The following is a 25,336-nucleotide window of genomic DNA, read 5'->3' on the forward strand; positions in this document are numbered from 1 at the left end:
CGCCAGCCACATGTGTTTCTCCCAGGTGGCCGGAGCTCCACTAGACAGTGGACCGGAGGGAAGGATGTAACAGACTCAGGCATTTAGGACTTGCTGATTAAGAAAGTCTTCTCTGACTGCCATCCACTAGGAAAGATACTCAAAGCAAAGCCCTAATGGAGCATGAGGAGAGAGAGCTGGCTGCCACCTCTGTCCCAGGGTTGCCAGGCTGGGTGGTCCAGTGGCGGAATGTCAGCCCTCTGCTGTCTACAGTCAGGGAGGGAGGCTATTTGGAGGCTTTGGTCCTCAAGCATGGCTGCCTCTGGTGAGCTTTCCCCCAGTCCTGAGTTGGATGAAAAGTGTCCTGCTTCTTGTTTTCATTCACTCCGCTGAGTTTTCTGGGAAGGGGTGGTTCTTGAAACAAATGTCGTTTCTCCAGCTTGGGTGGGCCTGGCCCTGCCAGCTGCCTTCACTTTGGCTGCAGAAAGCCTGCCAGGCTGCAGTGTGCAAGGGCCTGGAACAATGACTGGTGGCATCAGCTATTTTAATGCAGTTAGGCACACAATCCTTGCTAAAAATAAATACAAAGGAAAACCCCAAAGTAGCTAAGCCTATTTTAATACCTTTTATTTTTCTTGTTCCTGGCTCCTTTGTCTCCACCTTGCAACTTGGGAGCTGCATTTCACATGGGGCCCACCCTGAATATCCCCTGGATATCGTCAGGGCTCCCGCCCATGTCCTGTGGCCTTACTGCCAGGCTTGATCACTGGCCGGAACACATACAGATCCCTAGTCAGAGGGAAGAAAATGAAGAAGACCCAACAACCATTTCTCTCAATGCAATTTACATGAAATAGAAGGATGGTACCACTTCTAAGACAGGATAACTAAAAAGGACCTTAGGGGTGATGAGTGCTTTTCCCCCACCCTTCCCCCTTCCAGCTCTCTACAGCCCAGGGGGAGAATGGATGTTTGCAAAGCACCTGCTGAGGAAATGGCTAGCAGACATGCCCTCTGCTGGGAGGGAACAAATCTGAATGCCTTGGGCTCCTGGGGGCATCTCTGCTCACCTTTTCAGAAAGAAGTCAGGGTGGCAGATGCCTTTAGGGGGTATCTAGGGTTAATTAATTAGACAAGGAGGCCATTAGACTGATATGGCTCTAATGCATGGGGGCCCCGCAGAAGCAAACCAAAATCTAAGCCTGTAAATCATACCAATAAAGACAACTCGTCTCAAATAGCCAATGAGGCTTTCAGCTAGAGGCAAGCAAGTAATTTCCTCTCTTTGCTTCCGTACTTCCTTGGTATAAGTCTTTCCCCTGGCTCCTGGGGCAGCACTCCAAACCAAGGCTGGATTGGCGCTGCCCCATTCAAACCGACTTTTGCTGAAATAAACTCTTAAAATCTGCAATATGCCTGTTTGTTTTTTAACACTACCTAGACTGAAATGGATGACCTCTTTTCTCTCTGGAAAGGATCATTATCCATAGGTCAAGAAGGTAGTTTCTAGCTGCAATAACATTACAGAATTTCTCTGTCCCCCGACCTACCTATCCTAGTTGACAGGAATCAGGGTGGACACCTGGCCCAAACAGAGTTGTCTTCCCTGGATATTGGAACAGGGAGAAAAGGGGGGAAGGAGAGAGGCAAAGTCCAACATCTGGGCTCCCTCACCGAGTTTCTACTGACCTCATTTGCTATTGATTTTGCTTGATTTTGTTTGTTTATTGGATTGCTTGGAATAACTGTGGAGTCTGCCTCCCTACAGGGTCCCTACAGGATGCAGCAGCTGTTGGCTCTCCTTGGTTTTTTTTTCTTCTCATTTTAATTTTTCAACCTCCTTTCTAGAGGCTGTCCCCCTGATACAGCAAACAGTCAGAGTTGTGGTCAAACACTTTGATCCAGTAAGGCTCCACGCTCTGCTGATGGACTGTGTGTAGATCAGGGGGATAGATTCAAAGTTCAGGCACTGTTCCAAATCTGAGCCAGCTTTTCCATTCACCAGACCCTTTGTATCTCCCGCATGCAGGCAAGGCTTGCCATTCAGCCAAGGATGTGTGGGAACTAGTGCCCTCTTTGATGTCCCCTGACAGTGGTGCAGCCTTGTGCACACATCCTTCTAGACCACCCAGGATGTCAGGAAGACTGCTCACTGATGAAAAGGGCCCAACCTAGCCCTGGTCTGATAGCTTAGTTGGTTAGAGTGTCACCCAGAAGCACAAAGGTTGCTGGTTCGATCCCTAGTCAGGGCACATATGGAACAGATCAATATTCCTGTCTCTCTCTCTCTAAAATCAATTTAAAAAATAAAGGCCCAATCCCTCCTTCCTCTCTTATCCTATGTGGCCACAATGTGAGGTCATTGGCAAGCAGTGTTAGGTCCCTTCTTCCCATGGCTGAAAAGGATGCCTGTGCTAGGACCTGAGGCCCTCACAGAAAAATGAAGACTGGTGCTCCCAAGGCAATTCAACATGGCCTTCTCAATTCTCTCCACTAATGTCCTTAGCAGTCCACTGCACAGGCCTTGGGGAAAGAGATCACAGGGCCATGGTTCTCACATACAGGACACTCAGGTGTCAGGGTGGGTGGGGAAGGAGCCAGGGAAATGACCAGCTGGAGGCCAACACACACCCCCTCCCCCGTACCCTAACCAAGAAGGGTAGGAGGTTAGGAGGAGCAAAAGGTTTGTCAGGGTGGAAGTGTGGGTGGGCAGACATAAGGCCCCAAAGAATGAAGGGACATCCCTGGCTTCCCCGCTTCTGTCTCCCCCTCCTGCTCCTCCCATTCCCTGTGCCCTCCGCCCAGCCCCCCAATTCTATCGCCACTGGAGCCTGTGCCGGCTCACAGAACCTTGCCTGGATTTGACACTTTAGTCCTTTCATTGGTATATTTTCTAAGAGGCTGGGCCTTGACAAGTTGACATGGAAGAAGGGAAGAGGTGTCCTGCCTGGGGCAGAGCACAGGTGAGAGAGAATGAACCAGCAGAGACCAAGGTGGGTTAGAAGCCTGGGACTAGCCGAGAAGCCCCTGAAATGAGGGACTGGAGAGCTGTGACAGTGTCCCTGCCTGCCCAGGGCCGGGGATGCCATCTCATTGGGAGAGCATGAGCCTCAGATGCCTGGTCTCCACCATCAAGTGCAGCCTGACTTTCTCAATGGTGCTTGAGCGCTTCCTAAGGCCTAGTCCTGGGCCCAAGACAAGGTAGTGTCCTGACTCTCCCTTTCTCAATCTCATGGCTCTGGCTGACCCGGAGGGGACAGCTGCTGTGGCCTCATGTGCATCTTGTCTCTCTGTGACATAGAGCTTCTCCCTTTCTTGAGCCTGGAGGGTCATTAAGCCTTGTCCTCTCTGAGTGTCCCAAAGGCCTGCTCACCCTCCAATCAAGCTGGTCAGGGTAATGTCTTCCTCATAGGGCGCTCTGTTCCAGCAAGAGAATGTCATTTCCTGAGGGGTGGCATTCACTGTCAGCTACAAGGTTCTTTAAGGATGCCCGTGACACTAACAGAGAGGCCATGAAGAATGATGATGAGTGTGGGCGAGCTGAACCACACATCTTCTTCGTGGTGCCAGCCCCACTCTGGGCAAGGCTGTGGGTAAGCCCACTGGCCTCTGGGTAGGTTCATCAGGTAATGAGGGTTGCGGAGGGGGAGGGGTGACGCTCTGTGGTATCTGTCCTCCCTCTGACCTTGGCCTACTGTGGAGGAGGAAAGAAGGGAAAACGGGCTAAGGGTAGTGGTGGAGGGAGGTGTCTCCTCTTTCTCAGGGGCCAGGACCTTGAGGTCAGGAAGCCCAGCTGCTGGGTGGGCTGCTTTGTCAGGGGTGGGGAGGTTAGAGGAGTGGGGAGGACAGTAGTTAGCAGAACACCTTTTCCTGACCGATGGCTGACTGAAGGGGGGTGTAAGCAGGCCCTCTCTGGAAGGGGTGAGGCCCACAAGAGAGAGCACACAGCAGCCGTTGTTAGAGCTGGGACAAGCAGGGGCCTCCTACTTGGTGGGCTGAGGGAACCCTTTCTCTCCTGTGGAATATCTGTTCCTGTCCCAGACAGGAGTCCGCAGCGACATTCAGTCAATCAGTCACCAGTCATAGAGGCAGCACGCCCTTGGAGATCACCAGGCACCAGGGAAGAGGCAGCTGAGAAAGCCCAGAGGGTGGGAGGAGCCCAGGTGGGCAAGGGAAGATGGAAGAAAAACCAAGGAGCTTTAGAGAGGCATGTCCACGCTATCTCCACAGCCACCAGAGCCTCAGGCTGTCTTTCTGCTATGGCCAGAAAAAGTCCCCCTGGAACCTGTCACAGCCCGATGGAGATATTCACAGTGAATATCTCTAGGCAAGACACCCTTGGTCTCACTTTATAGATGAAGAAACTGCGTCTCAGAGAGGTTGAGTGACTTGCCCCAGGTCACACAGCTGGTGAGCAGTTTATTACTACAGATTAGGAAGTTAGAAGCACTCTCCATTGATCCTATAAAAATATGTCTTTATGTCCCACCCTACCTCTACTGGAGAGCCTGATTCAAAATAAGGCTCAGAAACTGTGGGTAGCACAAATAAATGAAGATTAAGTAAAGAGTGCTGCATGAGGTGTCTTCTGCCCAGGTCACCCAGAGGATAGAGCTCAACTCTCCTGATGGGCTTTGAGTCCTCCCAAGTTGTGGGGGTCACAATGGGGGACAGTAGAAGGAAGGATTGCAGTGGAGGCAGCCAGTTGGTTCCCACTTGAGGTCCCAGGTCTTGAGTTCCTCCCCACAGGCTTCCCAGGTTTTGGCAGGCATCGAGGCCAGAGGAGGCCCAGGCTGCTGGGGAGGGAGCCATCCACCTTGGGAGCAAGGTGGGCCCAGCCAAACCCCAGCATCCACTGACTTCTGCCTCCTCTGCAGCCAAGGCCAGTAAGCTTGTGTGTTCCACTGGCTCTTCACACTTAATGAAAAATTCTCAAAGTTCAGGGAACTTAAGAGCTGGTGGTATCTGTTAACGGTGTGTCCCTGCCCAGTACCAAACAGCACAGGGGAGGACAAGGCTGTGTGATCAATCAGCCCTAATCATGGAGAATGGTTGAGCCTTCCCTTGCTTCAGGGTGGCCTGGGGCTGGTGAACCAAGATGTGGTCCCCACTTCACATGGAGTCCTGGAACACGAGCTGCCATCTCCTCCATCCACAGAAATACCCCACCGAGTTCAGTAATGCCATAGGGGAATTTTTATCAGGGACACATCTCCTGAGTCGGCCAGATTTTACTGAAGATGCTTAAAAGGACAGGCTACTCATTCTATCCCAGGTTTGTGCTGATTAATGACAAAAATCTCAGAGTTGGGAGCTGGCACACTTGGGAATTAGAGCAATGGCTCTCATCCCCAAATGCCTTTTGATTTTAAAACACAGTGATATGGCTCCTGGGAGCCTCGGAATCACGCTGCAATAGACAGGCAGTGTACATTCTCTGTTTACAGACCGAAACACAGGCACAGGGAGGGCCAGGCCTGCCCGAGGAGAGACACACACACACACACACACACACACACACACACACACACACACGAGTCATCCAGCTGAGTTCTCTGCCTGGTGGCATCTGGAGGTTGGGGCCAGGGCCAGGGACTGCTCTATTGTCCCCGTCCCCCCCCCGAGACACACATGCACACGCGCGCACACACACAAACACACAACCCGGGCCTTCCCTGCCAAGACGCACCTCCGCCAGCAGGCCCAGGCCGCCTTGCGCAGGGTTGGGGTGGCAGGCGCGTTGAGGACCTTTGGCCCCCCGGCCAGGGCTTGGGTTCCGTGCTTGGTCATGTTTCTGCAGCCGATGAGCAGGAGTCTGAGGGGACAGAGCCCGGGCGTCCTCTGGCGGCCGCTGCGCGTAAAGCCGGGAGCCGTGTGTCCCCGGGCTCGCAGCCAGGCGGGGGCGACAGTGACAACGGACCCCTGCTCGCAGCCGCGGTTTTTTCCTACTAATAGGAAGCATATTGGTGGTGGAACCGAACATCTGTAAAATCAATAAAATCGATAGGGACACCAGGTCGCTAAAGCGTTGGAGAAAAGCCCTCCCGCCCCAATCTGGTGGGAGAAGCGATGGGGAGCAGCGCGGGGAGGAAGTGGTGGCTATTGTCGAGGCAGAACAGGTTCCACCACCAGACCGGAGACCGAGGGCGCGGCCGCGGGGCCCCACCCCACGGGGGCGGTGGGGAGTGGGAGGAGAAACCGCACGGGTTGTGGGGGGGCGCCCCTCTTTGTCCACGGTTGACGCCCCGCCGGAGGCCCGCTGCGGCTTTGCAGGGCCCACCCTGTGCCAATACGGCGCGGCTGAGAAAGCAGAGGCGTCATCGCCCGTTTCCCCAGACGAGAAAGCCCGCACTAGGAGGGGAGGGCACTGGCTCCAGGTCACCCAGCACAGTCACAACCCTAACCCAACAATAATCCCTTTCGCCCCCGCGCCACCCCCTCCCCGCGCAGCCCCTCTGGCTGCGCTAGCAACCCCCCTACCTGCGCGGGCGGAGGCCCAGAGGTCAGGGGCGGGTCGCTGTGGGGAACAAAGTTTGCTGCATTAATCTTAGCACCCTGAGTTTGAAAAATCGCTGTTCTTTGCAGAGGCTGGCCAGAGGCACTGCTTCCCGGTCTGTGGAATCAGAACAGAAAGAGGAATTTGCTGCTGCTCCCAGGTGTTGGCCTGAGACCACAGGCACTTAAGTTGGAAGGGCAGCTGAAAGATGGGGGTGGGGGTTAGAGCGCCTCTCACCAGGGGTTCTGCACTCTCCAGCACCTGGCACGTGGTAGGTCCTCAATATCTAGTATCTGCTGCATGACAGAGGTGCGACTTGAGCTGGTGGGCTCTGGCTGAGCAGAGAGGGCTAGAAAGATCGGAGGGGACTTTTTTTTCAGCTTGGCAAGAGCCCAGGGGGTTACTGGGCAGCGAGGGTCCACCTGGAGAAGCAGCGGCTCCAGACTGGGTCTCCTTGGAGAGAAGAGTGGCCGGGTGGGGATGAGATGGAGGGGTGGCGGAGGGCTGCGTTCCTGTCAGTGGCCCCTCCCAGGATGGAGTGAAGGGCTGAGTGAAATGAGCTCTCAAGCTTACTGCTTATGAAGGCGGCAGTTTACTACAGTAAGTGCAAACAACACATCACCAGCACGTTTGACCAGATAAGTGGGCTCCACTACCCCCCAGCTCCTCCTTAAGGCTGAGATGATGGTGTGTGTGGGGGGGATGACAGCCACAGTCAGAGCTGGGTCTCAGTTGTTTAATTAACCCTTGTCTTAAAATCTTAAAAAGGCAAACAGTAAGGCTTTGTAAAAGGAAAGGCCTCCTTCACTCTTTCCCAATCCCTCCTTCCCCAGAGGTGGGTATTCTGACCAACTCCCCCCCCCCCCCCATATATATATATATGCCCAACAGGAATCCACCTGGCATGCCCACCAGGGGGTGATGCTCTGCCCACCTGGGGCTTTGCTCCATTGCAGCTGGAGCCATTCTAGCGCCTGAGGTGGAGGCCATGGAGCTGTCCTCAGCGCCCGGGCCAACTTTGCTCCAGTGGCAGCCAGGGGGGAAGAGAGAGACAGAGAGAAAGTAGAGGGGGAAGGGTGGAGAAGCAGATGGGTGCTTCTCCTGTGTGCCCTGGCTGGAAATTGAACCCAGGACTTCTAAACATTGGGCTGATGCTCTACTGCTGAGCCAACTGGCCAGGGCCTCCCCTCATATATTTTCAAATTTATACGTGAATAATAGGTTAGGTTTGGGTTTGTTTCTCTTAGTGGCTGGAATCATTCTGTAAGTATTGTTCTTTAACAGGCTTGTTGGAGATGCTTCTAGTCCAGCTTGCTTATAACACACAGCACATAATATCCTGCAGTCAGTGTTTGCCACTTTTTTTTTTTTTTTTTTTTAGAGAGGAGAGACAGAGAGAGAGAGAAGGGGGAGGAGCTGGAAGCATCAACTCCCATATGTGCCTTGACCAGGCAAGCCCAGGGTTTCGAACCGGCGACCTCAGCATTTCCAGGTCGACGCTTTATCCACTGCGCCACCACAGGTCAGGCTGCCACTTTCTTTTAAATTAAAAAAAGAAATGATGTTAGAGGGGAAGGAAGAAACATCGATTTGTTGTTCCACTCATTTATACATTCATTAGTTGATTCTTATATGTGCCCTGACCAGAGGGATCAAACCCCCAATCTTGGTGTATGGACATGATACTCGAACCAACTGAACTGCCTAGCCAGGGCAGTTCACTATCTTGATGGCCGTTTGGGTTTGCTGCATTCTGCTGTTATAATATCCACTTCTGTGCACAGAGTACAGAGGCTGTAAGTCAAGGGGAAGTCCCCGTTTGAGTCCCTATTGGTCTGAGGTGAAGGTGTTTTGACATCATGTTGAACAGGCCTCCTGCTGTGCATGCTGAGCAGGGGTGGTGGTGAAGGGTGGTGGTGGTGGCAGCTGTGGCTGGGCTGTAGATTGAGACTCCAAGTCCAGACTAACGTGTCTACGCAGGTTTTACTTCTGGGCCAGAAAGGGCTGTGGTCCATGCAGGCCTAGATGTGCCCAGTAGATGGCGCCAAAGTCAGTTAAGTTGAAGCTCTGGCTTCAGAGCCCCAGTTGCTGCCTAAGAGGTTCCAGCATTGTGACTCCTTAGCTTCTACAACACAGGACAAGATTCTCCTAAGTCGTGGACTGTCTCCCTTCAACACCTGGGTTGGGCCAGCCACGAACTACTGGTGAGCTCTGCCCAAGGGCTTTGGCCAAGGTGGGGTTGAAATTCAGGCTGTGAGACAGGCCATGACAGCCAAAAGGAGGGGGTGCTTTCTAGTTCACACAAGTTCAGAAAGTGCTTGCAGTGGCCCGAGTCGGGGAGGACTACAGTGAGAAGTCCTGGTTTCCAGTGGAGAACCCCAACAACTTGCTCACCCTGCTCAGGGCCCTTCCATGTCAGGTGGGGCGACCCTCGGTATAAATTGTCGCCCCACAGACCTCTGCATACCGCTCAGGACAGGTTTTGTCCAGTGACAGCAGTATCTCAAAAATTTATTCTGAATTCAAACCCCAGCTTTCCTGCACCACCCTAGTTCCAGCCACTACTGCCTCACCTGGACTAGTACCATTGTCTCTTTTTTTTTTTTTTTTTAATTTTATTTATTCATTTTAGAGAGGAGAGAGAAAGGGAGACAGAGAGGGAGAGAGAGAGGAGAGAGAGACAGAGAGAGAAGGTGGGGAGGAGCTAGAAGCATCAACTCCCATATGTGCCTTGACCAGGCAAGCCCAGGGTTTCGAACCGGCGACCTCAGCATTTCCAGGTCGACGCTTTATCCACTGCGCCACCACAGGTCAGGCGTACCATTGTCTCTTAACTGTCTTCTATTATTATTATTATTTATTCTCTTTAGAGAGCAAGAGGAAGAGGAGAAGCAGGAAGCATCAACTCCCATGTGCCTTGACCAGGCAAGCCCCAGGATATCTTTTCAAAGAAGAGTGATCATGTCACTCTTCTGTTTAATGCTGTTCCTGCCATGACTCCTACTGTACCTGGCTTAGAATCTAAGCCCCTTGCCCAGCAACAAAGCTTGCCTGACTTGTACCTGCTTGCTCCTCTAACCTTGGTCCCACTACTCTCTAACCCCGCTTTCACTTCTAGTACACTGGCAGTCTTCCTTCAAACACAATTGGTTCCTATGGTAGAGCCTTTGCACTTGCTGTTCCCTCCCTGGAAGGCTCTGCCCCCTACATCTTCACGGGGGTGGGGGAGCCTATTATTCAGGCCTCAGATAAAATTCCCACTTTGGGAGCCTTTCTTTTCTTTTCTTTTTTTTTAAATTTCTTTTTATTTATTCATTTTTAGAGAGGAGAGAGAGGAGAGAGACAGAGAGAGAGAAGGGGGGAGGAGCTGGAAGCATCAACTCCCATATGTGCCTTGACCAGGCAAGCCCAGGGTTTCGAACCGGCAACCTCAGCATTTCCAGGTCGACGCTTTATCTACTGCGCCACCACAGGTCAGGCTGGGAGCCTTTCTTGATCTTGACCTCTGAGCTGAATGGCCCCAGCCTCAGTACATCACCTTTATTCCCTCACTGCTTTCATTGTCTGACATTGTTTCCTTCCCTTGTTTACTGGGTCTGTCTCTGCCCAAAAAGACATCAGCTGTCCAACAGCAGGGCCCTTGAAGTCAGATGCCCTGAAGATCACCAGCGTCTGGCACTGGGAGTAGGTGACAAGGACTGTTTGTTCAATGAATTGTTAATTGAGTGCTGTAGAGCCCCTGGTCCAAACTGCTTCCTAGCCCTGGTGGGCAGTCTGGCAATAGCCCAGTTCCTAAAGACAGCTCCTAGTAACAGGTGTCAGGCTGAGGGTGAGATAATCCAGTGTCACCCTTGGCGATGGACAGACTCCCGACAATGCTCTGTGCACACACAATTGGCACAGCCTGGGCAGGCAGTCTGCACCCTCCCAAGCAGTCTGAGCTCGGGCCAGTTTATCTATGGCACCTCTCCTGTCCCGGTGCCAAAGGGCATTCCGCTTCCTGTTCTGGAGAAATGACGCTCCTTTTAGGGAACTGCCCACTCCAACTCGACTCTCCAGCAAGGGAGGCTGGTCGTCCAGACGCAGAGTAGTGAGCGTTGACTTCTTTGGTTACAAAGTCCTTTGAAAACAGGGTGCAAGCTGAGAAAAAGGCCCATGTGTCCAACTCTTGCATAAAAGTTTCCTGGGGGTCCGTGTGTCATCAATCTATCCGTGGGTCCAGCACCAAATCAGGAGCCTCTTTTTTCCGGATCCTCTTATCATCTGTAAACACTGCTCACTACTTACTGGTTGTCCAAGGCGTTTTACACGCATGACCTCATTAAACCTGCCTAGAAGCCCCACAGGAGCCCAGAGGAGCCCTTTTCCCGGAATACAAAAGAGGAAGTCCATGAACCAGTATGGGGCCTCGCCTGGTGCAGGGAGTAGAAGGTTGTGACCAGAATCCCAGGAACACCGGCCTGTAGGAGACAGGTCGGGGGAGCGGAAGCCAAGGAGAGGGTGGGAGGCCAGAGGCCAGTGGGAAACCAGAGAGGTGGCTGGAGGTCAAGTGGGGCAGAGGTTTTGAGAAGGACGCAGTGAATAGGGTCAAATATAGCAGGGCAGCCCAGGGAGCAAAGGTATCCATGGCTTTAACCAGAGATTGCTGGTGACCTTTGGAAGGGGCAGAAGCCAGCCTAGTGGTAAGACAGAGGACACAGGAGCCTCAGACCTCTTCCCAGGTAGCTTGCATGTGTAATGAAATGGAGACTGAGCAAAAGCTAATGAGGATGGGGCTCTTGGGACCGGGACCAGGACCCTGGAGAAGGAGCAGGTGATGCTCTCCAGCAGCACTTTATCAGCCCAAATGTCTCAATAGGTCCAAGGGTTTGGCTTTTTTCCTGCAAACCCTTTTACGGAGGTGTCAGTCTTGTCCCTAGTTTGTCAGTATTATGGGTTCACAAGGGCCAGCTTTAAGAATAAAACACATGGATCATAGAGGAAAACTGCTCCATAAAAGCCAACAAAAAACTGGCAACAAATAAAAAGGGGCTCATAGGCCTATCTTCACAGGTAGAAGAGTCCTGCCCTAATCAGGCATATGTATTGGGGCCCCGCAAAAGTGACTGGGGGAAACCCAGGAAATGAAGTTTCCTTGTAAGATGACTGGGTCACTCCAAGCCCAGTCTGGTTCTACTGCAAACGATTCTATGCTTTTTGATAGGTGCAGCATTTCCTTGTTTTTTCCTACTTATTATTAAGGGGTGGACCAAGATGGCTGCAGACTCTCAGCTTGGAAGTCTTGGGCTCAGGTTGGTGGTCCCCCATCTGCCTCACTGGAACTGTGATAAGTCTGGGGCTTGCTTTAGCCACTCATTCTTTAAACAGGTCCCCCGAATTTGGGGCTGTTTCTGGCCAGGACAGAGATCTTCACAGCAGGGGTAACAAAGGAATGATGTCTGCTCTGAGCAAGGATTCACATCTACTGTCACCTCTGAGATCAGTTCATTTGGTCCAACACTCCCATTTCACATGTAGGAAACAAAGTCCAGCCCAGAGCAGCCAAGTGTCTTATTAACCTCACAGTTGGTGGCAGTGCTCGCCCTCCACACTGGGGGCAGTCCTACTAAGACAGGAACTGAGAAAAGAGGGAGGCCGCCCAGACAGACACTAGCAATTAGTACCTGAAGCCAGAAAGTTCACCAGACTGTGTGGGCAGCACTATTTGGGCCAGATGAAACAAAAACCTTCACTTTCATGTTATGTAATCTCCCGGGATTGGCTGGCTATCTGCATACTCAATGCCTTGTTGTATAATATAAAGATTCTCCCCAAGAGACTACAGAAGTATACAATCCTTAGGCAGAAAGAGTATTCAGAGCATATTAATAGGACACAAAGACAGTGTTTACCACAGGATTTTAAAATCCTATAAGGGACTTAAGACTTACTTTAAAGCTAGAGTAATTAAGACAGTGCAACATTGATTCAAGAGTAGACAAAAAATAACATCAGAATAGAGCCCAGCCTGACCAGGTGGTGGCGCAGTGGATAGAGCGTCGGACTGGGATGTGGAGGACCCAGGTTTGAGACCCCGAGGTTGCCAGGTTGAGCGCGGGCTCATCTGGTTTGAGCAAAGCTCACTAGCTTGGACCCAAGGTCGCTGGCTCGAGCAAGGGGTTACTCAGTCTGCTGAAGGCCCACAGTCAAGGCACGTATGAGAAAGCAATCAATGAACAACTAAGGTGTTGCAACAAAAAACTGATGATTGATGCTTCTCATCTCTCTCGTTCCTGTCTGTCTGTCCCTCTCTGACTCTCTGTCTCTGTAAAAAAAAAAAAGCACTCAGAAACAGGCATGCGCGCACACAGACACACACACACAAACATGTGACTCATTAGTACATAAAGGTATATAATATCCTTTGCATATTTGTATATAAAAAATATAAATATCTCTGTATAAAGGGTAACTAGCTTATGAATGGTAGAATAAATTTAGTTATCCTTATACAAAATAAAGTAATATCAAACGCCTACCTCACACCAAAAATAAATTCCAGGTTACTTGAGACCTAAATGCAAGGCACATTTTAAAATATAGAAATTATCTGGCCCTGGCCGGTTGGCTCAGTGGTAGAGCGTCGGCCTGACGTGCAGAAGTCCCGGGTTCGATTCCCAGCCAGGGCATACAGGAGAAGCGCCCATCTGCTTCTCCACCCCTCCCCCTCTCCTTCCTCTCTGTCTCTCTCTTCCCCTCCCACAGCTAAGGCTCCATTGGAGCAAAGATGGCCCGGCGCTGGGGATGGCTCCTCGGCCCTCTGCCCCAGGCGCTAGAGTGGCTCTGGTCGCAACAGAGCGACGCCCCGGAGGGGCAGAGCATCGCCCCCTGGTGGGCGTGCCGGGTGGATCCTGGTCGGGCGCATGCGGGAGTCTGTCTGTCTCTCCCCATTTCCGGCTTCAGAAAAATACAGGGGAGAAAAAAATTATTAAAGAGATTAAAAACACAAAGCATTAAAGTTTAATCCATTTAAATTAAAACAAAAAATTTCTTTATAGTCTGACCTATGGTGGCACAGTGGATAAAGCATCGACCTGGAACGCTGAGGTCACTGGTTCAATACTCCAGGCTGCCTGGTCAAGGTACGTATGAGAGTTGATGCTTCCTGCTCCTCCCCCCTTTCTCTCTCTCTCTCCCCTCTCTCCTTTCTCTAAAAATAAGTAAAATCTAAAAAAAATTTTTTAAATTTCTTTACAATAAACAATAGGAAAACCCAAAGTGTGGCAACGATTATTGGTGATGAATATAACCAATAAAACCCTATAATATACAGATAAAGCACTCTCACAAATCAAGAAAATCAACAGAATGGATAAACTATACAAAACATGCCATTCACAGAAAGCCAGTAACACAAAAAGATGTTTACCCTCACTGGTTCTTAAGGAAATACAAATTAAAGCACAGATGAGATTCTGTTTTATATCCACTGAACTGGTAAAATTACAAAATCTGTCGTGAGGATGTGGGACACAAGAACTCTAGTATATTGCTTTTGAGAGTTTAACTGGTATAATCACTTGAAGAGCAATTCTGCACTACCTAGAATAGCTGAAGATCTACAAGGCTTATGAAAACTCTATTTCTTTGGATAAATATAAGAGAAACTCTTGCACATGAATATAAACAGACATGTACAAGAATGTTGTAATAAATGTGGAAACCTGAGAAAAACCCTAAATGTCCAAGAACAGAATGACAGGGTGCTATCCACATGATGGACTACTGTGAGAGTAGTACAGCTATATGACGCTAATCGCCAAAAACAAAGTAGATCAGAAAAAAAGACTGTCAAATCTTTTAGTATATATCATTTTATATACAATTCAAAAGCATTCTGCAGAACCAGATGATCTCCTTTTTTGGTAATATATATTGTTATAAACACCATATGGAATGATAAACATAAAAATCAAGACAATCATCTTTGGGCCTGATGAGGCAGTGGCGCAGTGAATAGTATTGAACTGGGATGCAGAGGACAAAGGTTCGAAACCCTTAGGTCATCGGCTTGAGTATGGGATAGTACGACTTGAACGTGGGCTCACCAGCTTGAGTGGAATCATAGACATGACCCCATGGTTGCTGGCTTGAGCCCAAAGGTTGCTTGCTTTAAGCCCAAGGTCACTGGCTCTGTCTGTCCCTCTGTCTCTGTCACACACACACACACACACACACACACAAATAATCATCTTTGGGATGAAGAATGAAGAATGGTAATCAGGAAAAGGTGCACTAGGTTTAAACTTCCAAATATGGTTTTATTACCATATTTTTTGCTCCATGAGACTCCCCCCCCCCACACCAAAAAAAAAGTGGAGGGGAAAATGCCCATGCATCTTATGGAGCAAAAAATACAGTATTAAATATTTTAACACACCATTTGGTCCAGAACATTTTTTTTCATATTATCCTCCTTAAAACCCTAAGTGTGTCTTACGGTCAGGAGCATCTTACAGAGTGAAAAATATGGTAATTAGAGGAGCACTGAAGTAAATAAGGCAAAATGTGATCAATGTGGGTGGTCAGTACGTGAGGTTTATTTTATGCTCTAGACTTTCCTGCATGCTAGAATTAGATCTAATTGAAAATTAGAAAACAAGTCCAGAAGGTAAGTTCCCAAATGATAACTCTTCTTAGTGGTAGGTTTCTAGTTTTCTTTTCACCTACATATGCTAAGTTTTCTACAACAAATGGGTATGTAATGGGGGGGGGAGGAGGTTATCTATTTTATTTTTCAAGATTTTCCTTATTCTTTTTTTTTTTTTTTTTTTTTGAGAGAGAAGAGCAAGCATGCTCACAAGAGAGACAGAGAGAAGGGGGAGGAGCAGGAAGCATCAGCTCCCATATGTGCCTTGACCAGGCAAACCCAGGGTTTCAAACTGGCGACCTCAGTGTTCCAGGTCGACACTTGATCCACTGCACCACCACAGGTCAGGCATGGGAGTTATATATTTTAAACTCCTGAAAAATGCTGGCTGCTGACTGCCCACTATTTTAGCTGGCATATGACTGCCCAGGAAGAGACATTGAAGCAAGAGGGGACTAAGTACTTGTTAACGGAAAAGGAACAGAAAAGGGGATTTCCCTTTAAAACTGGGCTTCCTACCCACCTTGACTGAACCAGGTATGTGATCCTGGTAAGTTGGCTTCTAACCAAGAACATAAAACCACCACCATACCTTAGGATGGTAGACCAACACAATTAAAGAAGTTTGGGCTCTCAACCACCCACGTCATGAAATTGTGCAGCCCGTCTCCCCAGCACCACTTGCCTTTTTTGGGCACGTAAGGGATGTACCTTCCATTTCTTCCACTGAAATACCATCGAAGATCAACCTTTTTTTTTGTATTTTTCCGAAGCTGGAAACGAGGCAGTCAGACAGACTCCCGCATGTGCCCAACCGGGATCCACCCGGCATGCCCACCAGGGGGCAATACTCTGCCCATCTTGGGGCGTCGCTCTGCCACAATCAGAGCCATTCTAGCGCCTGAGGCAGAGGCTACAGAGCCATCCTCAGCGCCCGGGCAAACTTTGCTCCAGTGGACCCTTGGCTGCGGGAGGGGAAGAGAGAGACAGAAAGGAGAGGGGGAGGGGTGGAGAAGCAGATGGGCGCTTCTCCTGTGTGCCCTGGCTGGGAATCGAACCCGGGACTCCTGCACGCCAGGCCGACGCTCTACCACTGAGCAAACCAGCCAGGGCAGATCAACCTTTTAAAAAGCCAACTTAAGCTCATATTAAAATCACTAATTAATCTAGAAATTAATGCAATATTCCAAAGTAAATCCCAGTAAAATTTTTCATGAAATATCTCAAGCTAATGATGAAATTCATATGGAAGGTACAAAGCAGTCAAGAAAAAGCATCAAAAGAACAAGGGAGATTTGTGTGTATCAAAATATATTTTAAAACTATAGTAAGTTAAAGTGTAGAATTAACAGACAAATGGAACAGAATTTAGAAGCAGACTCAAATATATGTGGAAATAAACAAAAATCATAAAGAAAAAAATTGAATAAAACTGGTAACAGTTTATAACACCTATCACCAAGCACACACACACACACCCCACAAACAAAATAAGCAGGCTAGCTTTTTTAAGTGGGAGAATATACTTCTATGTATGATTAGTATACAAACTGTTTTTTAAATGCCAATAAATCAATATAAAAGATTACCCAATTGAAAAATGGGTAAAGAACACAAACAGGCAATTTATAGGAGAGGAAATACAAATGACCAATAAAAAATTGATGCTTAATCTTGTCAGGAAAACACACAATCAAATGAAATTTCACTTTTTACCCATCATATTGACCAAAATTTAAGCCTGATAATAAACACAGAGAAAAAGTTTTTTTCCCCTCCTACACCACCAATGGGAGGGGAAATTAGTTTAGTCACTATGGAGGACACAAGGTCTATTAAACTTAAAAATGAGCCCTGGTTGCTAGCTCAGTTGGATGGAGCTTCATCCTGGAGCAGAGGTTGCCAGTTTGATTCCCCAGTCAGGGCACAACAGGAGTTCCTGTCTCTCCCTCTTCCTCTCTCTCAAAAAAAGGGGCACAGAACTTATGATCCAGCAACTCTACTTCTTAGCATCTACACTTGAAAAGCTCATGCAGATTTGCAGAAAAACATATAAAAGGGTATTCACACCATTTTTTTTTAAAATATGGAACGCTTCACGAATTTGCGTGTCATCCTTGCGCAGGGGCCACGCTAATCTTCTCTGTGTCGTTCCAATTTTAGTATATGTGCTGCCAAAGCGAGTACAACACACCATTTCTAATAAAAAATCAGAAGTAACCTAAAATGTCCAATAACAGAAAAATGGCCAAAGAGCCACTCTACAGACAAACACACAGTTGACTTAAAGAACACATATACTTACAGGAAAAATTCTAAGTCTGGAATTTGAAAAGTTGCAAAATGTAGACCTTATGAAGCATGTTTACATTTCTGTATTTTGTCATGTACCCCCCCCCCCCCGTATATATCTACAACTAGAGGTATTTAAATTAATCTTGGCAAAGGGTAAAAACTTATATAATTTTATAGATGTGCCATTAAAGAAAGGTTTTTAAAAATCAGCATTTGTGCCTGGCCTGTGGTGGCGCAGTGGATAGAACATCGACCTGGGATGCTGAGGAATGCTGAGGTTACCAGTTTGTAACCCTGGACTTGCCCGGTTAAAGCACATATGACAAGAAACCAGTGAATAACTAAAGTGAAGAAACTATGAGTTGATATACTTCTCGCTGCACCTCCATAAAATCAATAAATAAAATCTTTTAAAAATATTGGCATTTATAATTGAACTTGTTCTTGCTCTTTCATAAATAGACTTGCAGTCACCTCACTGTAGGGTTGAGCTGAGCAATCCCACACAAGCTTTCATTCTCGCTACGAGATGATTAGCTGCTCCAATAATAACTCTGCCCCCTTGTTTAATGGCCTGAGTCCAAATGCCAATGTCAGTTTTGGAAAAGTCAGCCATTTAAGTTTCCTGATACTGAATTAAGTAGTACCCTAATCACATCACAACTTCCAAGTGGCATGTCAACTAATAAAAATGGGGCTAATGCTCCCCTTTTTCATTACAAAACAAATCAAGCAAAATAATGAGTGCCTGAAATAATGACAATGTAATTAATAAACAAGGATGTTAAAGAGGACAATAAGCAACTTGGTTTTTTTAAATTTTTTTATTTAATTTTATTTATTCATTTTAGAAAGGAGAGAGAAAGGAAGAGAGAGAGACAGAGAGGGAGAGATAGAGGAGAGAGAGACAGAGAGAGAAGGTGGGGAGGAGCTGGAAGCATCAACTCCCATATGTGCCTTGACCAGGCAAGCCCAGGGTTTCGAACCAACGACCTCAGCATTTCCAGGTCGCCGCTTTATCCACTGTGCCACCACAGGTTAGGCTGCAACTTGGTTTTTAAAAGCTTTCAATTAGAAAGCTGAAGAATCCTAGGCAAATAATATGTGAGATAAAAGTCCAATACTAATCTCCTTCACATTCTGAAAAGGTAATAAATGAAAATGAAGATTTGCTCTACCCCAGGCAGATACAAATGTAAACATGTTTAGGTCGTTGAGAGAAGTGCTGAAATGAGAAAAAGTTGGGGTATGCCTGACCTGTGGTGGCGCAGGGGAAAAAGCATCCACCTGGAATGCTGAGGTTGCTGGTTCAAAACTCCGGGCTTGCCTGGTCAAGGAATATAGGAAAAGCAACTACTACAAGTTGATGTTTCCTGCTTCTCCCCCCTTTTCTCTCTCTCTCGCCTCTCTCTAAAAATCAATTAAAAAAGAAATCTAAAAAAAATAAAAATAAAAAGTTGGGGACAGGCACAAAGTTGGCTTTGGTTATACTCTAAGCCCCAAGAAATTATTAGCAATCATTTACTATCCTGAACTGGTGCGTCTCCTCTTCTCTGAGACAGACAGCTCAGACAGAGCAGCATGGCTTCCAAGAGGCACTCACACAGCAACAGCTCTCCTGAACTGTCTCTGATTTGCCTTCATGGTCCCTAGCACAGCAAAAAGTCAATACAGTCACTTCATCCTGTCTCTCCAAATTTCAAAAGAAAACAAAAAAACTTTGTAATGTCTGAGACCTTGCCTTTCAGTGGGGTCATTGTTAGAATAGTTTCTGACACCCCAGCCACATCACACAGGGGACACTTCTCTCAGGGCTGCTTAGCAGGTGCCATGCCTCAGGGCCTTTCTGCAGTAGAAAGGCACCTCCATGCATCTCAAGGAGCACGCTACGGTGCATGCTATGCACATAGTGGGAAAGGGGAAACAATTTTATAGAAGTCACTTTCAGTAAGAAAAAGTCACTGCTTTCCTGTCCACCAGAAGTCTGAAAATTTTTAGTCTATTTTAACTTACTGAAGTAATTCACAGCAAAAACTAAATAATCGCCCTGGCCGATTGGCTCAGTGGTAGAGCACTGACCTGGTGTGCAGGAGTCCGGGTTCTATTCCCGGCCAGAGCACACAGGAGAAGCGCCCATCTGCTTCTCCACCCCTCCCCCTCTCCTTCCTCTCTGTCTCTCTCCTCCCCTCCCACAGTCGAGGCTCCATTGGAGCAAGGTTGGCCCGGGCGCTGGGGATGGCTCTATGGCCTCTGCCTCAGGCGCTAGAATGACTCTGGATGCAACAGAGTAATGCCCCAGATGGGCAGAGCATCACCCCCTGGTGGGCATGCCAGGTGGATCCCGGCCGGGCGCATACGGGAGTCTGTCTGACTGCCTCCCTGTTTCCAACTTCAGAAAAATACAAAAAAAACAAAACAACAAAAAAACTAAATAATCAACCAGAAATAGTTCGTTGTTTCTTTAACCTTTTAAAACAAAAAAGATAATTTAAAACACTTCTTCTTGTCCTACCCAAGCAATGAAATGCAGAACTAACACTCCAGAGAGGAACTATATTAAAGAAACATCAACAAGTTACAGATAAACATTTTAATCGATTAAATATATTATTTTAAAGATCTTTTTGAAATTGCATTTGAACTGTACTAACCAACAGCCAAAGGCAATATAAAAGTTTAAACCCGAAGTGTTCTCACATGGACACGTGACAGGAACTGCTGCTATGTGAAGTCACACACTACTCTCAAGAACAATGATATTTTTAGAAGATAATTCATCTTAACCTGTGTAAGGACAAGTCCGTAATCAAAGGCTGGAAGAAATATATATTAGTGCCTGCTTTTTAAAAGTTTATTTTACATTTTAAATACAGTATTTTCTCCTTAAAAAAAAAAAAAAAGCCCAGAAGTGCCTAACCCCATGGTTTCTATGTTGTATATACACAGCACTGACAGACAGCCTGATAAGTGTTCTGATGTGACAGTAGGGACATCTATACGCTGGGACTACTGAATCAAAATGAATTAAAAAAACACAGATTAAGCACTTCTTAGGAAAAATAATCCAGTTTCTAAGTAACAAAAGAAAACAGAGTTAGATATGTACAAAACCAGGTATTAAAAAACTGAAACGCAGCACACAAAAACAAACACCCCCTTCCTCATGTAGTGAATGCTGTAATACTGCAGCTAATCAACGGAAACCCTCCTACATGTGATTGATGATTTGAAATTTAAAAACTCTAAGTATTTCAGTAACAACATATAGTAACATTACATGTATATTGCCATCCTGTCCTTCTCTATCAGTAACTACCCTCCCTTCAGAAAACAAGAACTAGTAGATTAATCAGTCACTTACACATCTGAGGCAATTCAATAATTTGTATTTGTTTTCAGTAAAGAAAACAAAGGTGCACCTCTTCCCATCAATAGACATAATATAGATTAAAGCTATAAAAAATTTAAGCAGGGGCATATGCACTTCCAATTCTCTCTAGTAAGGAATTCAAACTGGAATCGTGTAGGGTTTGTGCCTAAGTCATACCAAATTAAAAATGGACTGTCTCTGGCAGTGATTTCTATATTAGTGCAATGTTATTCTTCATACAATGAATTATATTTAAATGATTTTATGTATTTTAATTCAGTAAGTGGCAATTTGAGTTTATAAAATCCCTAACTAAATGCTTGTGTAGAAAAGTTAAGATTTGAGCCAAATCCAGACAAAAACGAGTTATTTTTGCTTTGCTTCCGGTAATATAAATACCAAATGAAGAGAAAATAAGTGCGAGTTTGTGGAGGCTTGCTTAAATGGATGTTTGAGGTGCTCTGTGCATACTGATGCTTCAAAATTAGCAATCAGGTTTGGACATTCTAAGATGATCTCAGAAAACGACTCTGTAATACAACTCTGAACTAAATAGCTGTTCCCAAAGCAAAAAAATAATCTGGCTCATTCACAACCAGATCAAACCGAGGCAAGTTTTTTCCTATTATAATCTGTGAGGTTTCAAGTTTTTAAGTTTTAAAAATGGTGATCTTCAAAGTCAGCTGTACCTCACGTAGACTATTAACATAAGGATTTCAAATGAGTGGGCACTGTAACTGTGGGCTCTCAGAAAATACATCAAGCAGGCAGCATGGGCTAACCATCAGCCAACTGGGGGCAAACCTGGGATGTCTACTTTGTTGACTTTAAAGATTTAACACGTAGCTCGTGTAACTTCAGTAACCACTAGTGACTCTGCTGGTCAGCACCCAAGTGCTGGATGAGTCTAAGGAATCCTTTCAACCCCAAAGTATTAACGCTAAAGATTCTCAAAGAAATCCTGATTCCGAAACAAGAGTTCACAAATCATCAGACCAAAACCAACAGGGTAAACACCGACTCCACAATGCTCCACAAAAGTCAAAAGAAATTTCCAAATTAAATGCCATCTTCTGCCCAACCCTAGACTCCAGACTGTAGTAACATCTTTATCTAGTATAATAGACTCTGTAGTAGACTGATTTTGACCTCCACAAAGAGTAGGAGTTGTCAAACTTGAGGAGATAGACTCCTCTCCCTGGGTATTGGTGGCTGCCAGCATACACTTCTTCATGACAGTCCCGTCGGTACACAGGCACAATCTCATCCAGCACAGGCTTGTTGGCATTCTTTTTGGCTTTCTCTTCACTACTGATGTTTTCTGTGAGAAAGAACAGAGACAAGTCATGAACAGACCAGGAAAACCACATTTGCATCAAGCACTGAAACTCCATCCTTTCTTTCACAAAGTGTTCATTAGAAATTCATTTGAAGGCCTGACCTGTGGTGGTGCAGTGGATAAAGCATCGACCTGGAATGCAGAGGTTGCTGGTTCAAGACCCTGGGCTTGCCCAGTCAAGGCACTTATAGGAAGCAAGGTGATGCTTCCTGTCTACCCCCCATTCGTTCTCTTTCTCCCTCTCCTCTCTCTAAAATCAATAAATGAAATCTTAAAAAAATTTACTTGAAAAAAAATCCACTTATTCCACTCTACGACTCATGTGCATTTGAGCATGTATTGGTTGGTTAAGTGGTTCACTCATTCATTCATACATCTGAGCCACTGCTATGTGCCAAGCCCTGCCTGGGCCCTGGGTGCCCAGTGGTGAACTTTGGTGGTAGGGGCGTTTGCATCCTATCTCTCTCTGTACTCGGATCATTGCTCTTATTTCTTTTATTTTTTTAGCTTTTTAAAAATCTTATCATTGCTCCTATTTCTATGCCCCACCTTTTCCTTCTACATCTGTTAAATTCCCAATTCTTCCTGAGAGAATTTCACTCACCTGAGTAAGACCACAGAAATCCTCAATAATCTGCAGTCCTCTCTGTTTTAGGAAGGAAGGGAACCTATGAGGACTATTATTTTCTATGTATCTTAAATATTCTAAGTCTGCTCCAGTCAATAGTTTTCTGAACTGTCATGATATAGGGTTGGGGGGAAAATACCTATAAAAACGAGAAAATTATGATCCAGTTTAAAAGTCCCAGTTTAACATATTAAATATAAACAGCCTCAAGGAAAATAGATCACAGCAATAGTCAGCATGGAAGATGAAGAACTTTCAGGTTATACCATAGCAGACTGAATCTGGTGACTGAGTTAACTGTGTAATAACTGTCAACGGTGACTATAAGGAATTCAAACAAGGAAAGTCTGACAAACTCTCAGCAGTCTAGAGGAGCTTAAGGTGATATGATAATGAACTGTAGACAATGTTGCATCCTGGATGGGATCCTGGAACATTAGGTAAAATCTATGGAAATGTGAATGAATATGTACTGAGTTACCTATAACATATCAATATTGGTTCAATATACCACAGTACAATATAAGAGATTAACAACTGGAGAAACTGGGTGAGGATGGGGTGTAATATGGGAATTCCATGTACTATTTGCAACTTTTGCTGTAAGTCTAAAACTATTCTAAAATAAAAAGTTCATTTAAAAAAGTAGATGACACTTATAAATAAGCCCAAATCAGATTTGCTTGGTTACAGCAATACTTAAAATTAAATGTCCTTCATCTACAAATGAGAAACATAGAGTCATTCAAAATGTACACTACTGACTGTAAGGATACCCATGAAACAGATTCTTAAGTCCATTAATTCAAGATCCAAATTTTGTTCAAAATCTGTAAAACTAAAGGTTATTAGGACAAATGAACAATGCTTCTTTCATCAATTTAAGCAAAGACTTGGGACCTGAAAACAAGTGGAGAGTTACAGAAGGATAGGTTACCATCCATCCACAATCCTTCAGAGAAAACAAACTCCTCTGTCTGTCAGACCTAATGGAGAACAACCAAAATAATAAACAAAAAAACTGGACCCCTCTTCCATCTGCCAAGCTAAAAGAATCCCCATAAACCACACTGTGGACAAGACATGCTGGCTCAGCAACCTCCATAGGAGGCGTATGCATATGGACCACCCAATGCAGTTTGTGAGCTACATCTTCCAACAAGAGAAAGTTGTGCTCGCTCCTAGCAAACAATTCATGGGTGCAATAAATGTTCACTGTGGTTACTGTTGATACAGAGGATTTTTACTTTTTAGCTGCAAATTGTTTTAAGGTTCGAAATGGCACAGAGATACAACTTGCCATTTTCCATTTGAGAGGTATTATAGATTAGGTTCAGGATGTCAGGGTTCTCACTTCTAGGCAGGTCCATGGACCCCAGCCATTTTTACCAGTGCTCCTCCCAACAGCACTAACCCAGAAATGGAAACAGCTGAGATCTCAGACTAGGAAGTAACCTCCTTTTAGAAGCTCTCCAGCAGGCAAGCCAGGAGAAATTCATTATCTCCTCTGGACAGAGAATTCTTCTCAATTATTTATCAAGCTCTTCAGAAGTATAATACTTTGTGCACATGTACAAACACTTCCCTTCCTAGACAGAATTTCTTGCTTGTTCCTTTAAATTTTTTCAGCCCTGGCAGGATAGCTTGGTTGGTTAGAGCAGCATCCTCATACGCCAGGGGTGCCAGTCTGATCCCCAGTGAGGACACATAAAGGAGCAGATGGATGTTGCTATCTCTTTCCCTCTCTTCCTCTCTCTCTAAAATCAATAAATAAATTAAAAAAAAATTTTTTTTTTCAAAATGACCTTGTACATTTAGCTTTTCAAACACAAAAGGCTGGAAGTAAAATAGTATTCAGAAAACAAATGGCCAAACAGAACTTGGCATTCAAAAATATTCATCTTCAGGCACCAGTCCCCTACAGGAGGCTGGCCTCTCTATAGACTATCCAGCCCAAGGCCTCACTCATGAAGAGAGTCTTCCCTGCCCGAGAGGTGGTCATCAGAAAGCATAAGGCTGATGACCTCTGAACTTCCGCCTTTTTTTATGTGTGACAGAGACAGAGAGAGACACAGATAGGGGCAGGCAGGAAGGAGAGAGATGAGAAGCATCAATTCTTCACTGCAGCTCCTTAGTCTCCTTAGTTGTTCATTGATTGCTTTCTCATATGTGCCTTGACTGGGGGTTTGCAGCAGAGTGAGTGACCCCTTGTTCAAGCCAGCAACCTTGGGCTCAAGCCAGCGACCATAGGGTCATGTCTATGATCCCTTGCTCATGCCAGCAACCTTGGGCTTAAGCCAGCAACCCTGTGCTCAAGCTGGTGAGCTTGTGCTCAAGCCAGATGAGCCAGTGACCTCGGGATTTTGAACCTGGGTCCTCTGTGTCCCAGTTTGACGCTCTATCCACTGTACCACCGCCTAGTCAGGCTGAACTGCTGCCATTTTTTTTTCCCCCTGTATTTTTCTGAAGCCGGAAACGGGGAGACACAGTCAGACAGACTCCCACATGCGCCCGACCGGGATCCACCCAGCATGCCCACCAGGGGGCGACGCTCTGCCCACCAGGGGGCGATGCTCTGCCCCTCCGGGGCATCCCTCTGT

At 46.5% G+C, this 25,336-nt stretch overlaps 1 protein-coding gene and 1 non-coding gene across 3 annotated transcripts in view; both read right to left on the minus strand.

Annotated features, from left to right (window-relative positions):
- Window positions 1-17,184: 17,184 nt before the first annotated feature.
- LOC136390215 (U6 spliceosomal RNA) lies at window positions 17,185-17,291 on the minus strand. Its single transcript, XR_010748647.1, has one exon. It is a non-coding gene; the product is annotated as a U6 spliceosomal RNA (small nuclear RNA).
- Window positions 17,292-19,974: 2,683 nt separating this feature from the next.
- Window positions 19,975-25,336, minus strand: part of ACBD3 (acyl-CoA binding domain containing 3) — a 36,593-nt gene continuing 31,231 nt past the window's right edge. For both annotated transcript variants that reach the window (XM_066381391.1, XM_066381382.1), the window contains one exon: window positions 19,975-22,090. In XM_066381391.1, the coding sequence (XP_066237488.1) occupies window positions 21,879-22,090 (212 nt within the window). In that variant the 3' untranslated portion in view covers window positions 19,975-21,878. The remainder of the gene's footprint in view (window positions 22,091-25,336) is intronic.

The sequence above is a fragment of the Saccopteryx leptura genome, chromosome 1, assembly GCF_036850995.1.
Source record: "Saccopteryx leptura isolate mSacLep1 chromosome 1, mSacLep1_pri_phased_curated, whole genome shotgun sequence".
Lineage (NCBI taxonomy): Eukaryota > Metazoa > Chordata > Mammalia > Chiroptera > Emballonuridae > Saccopteryx > Saccopteryx leptura.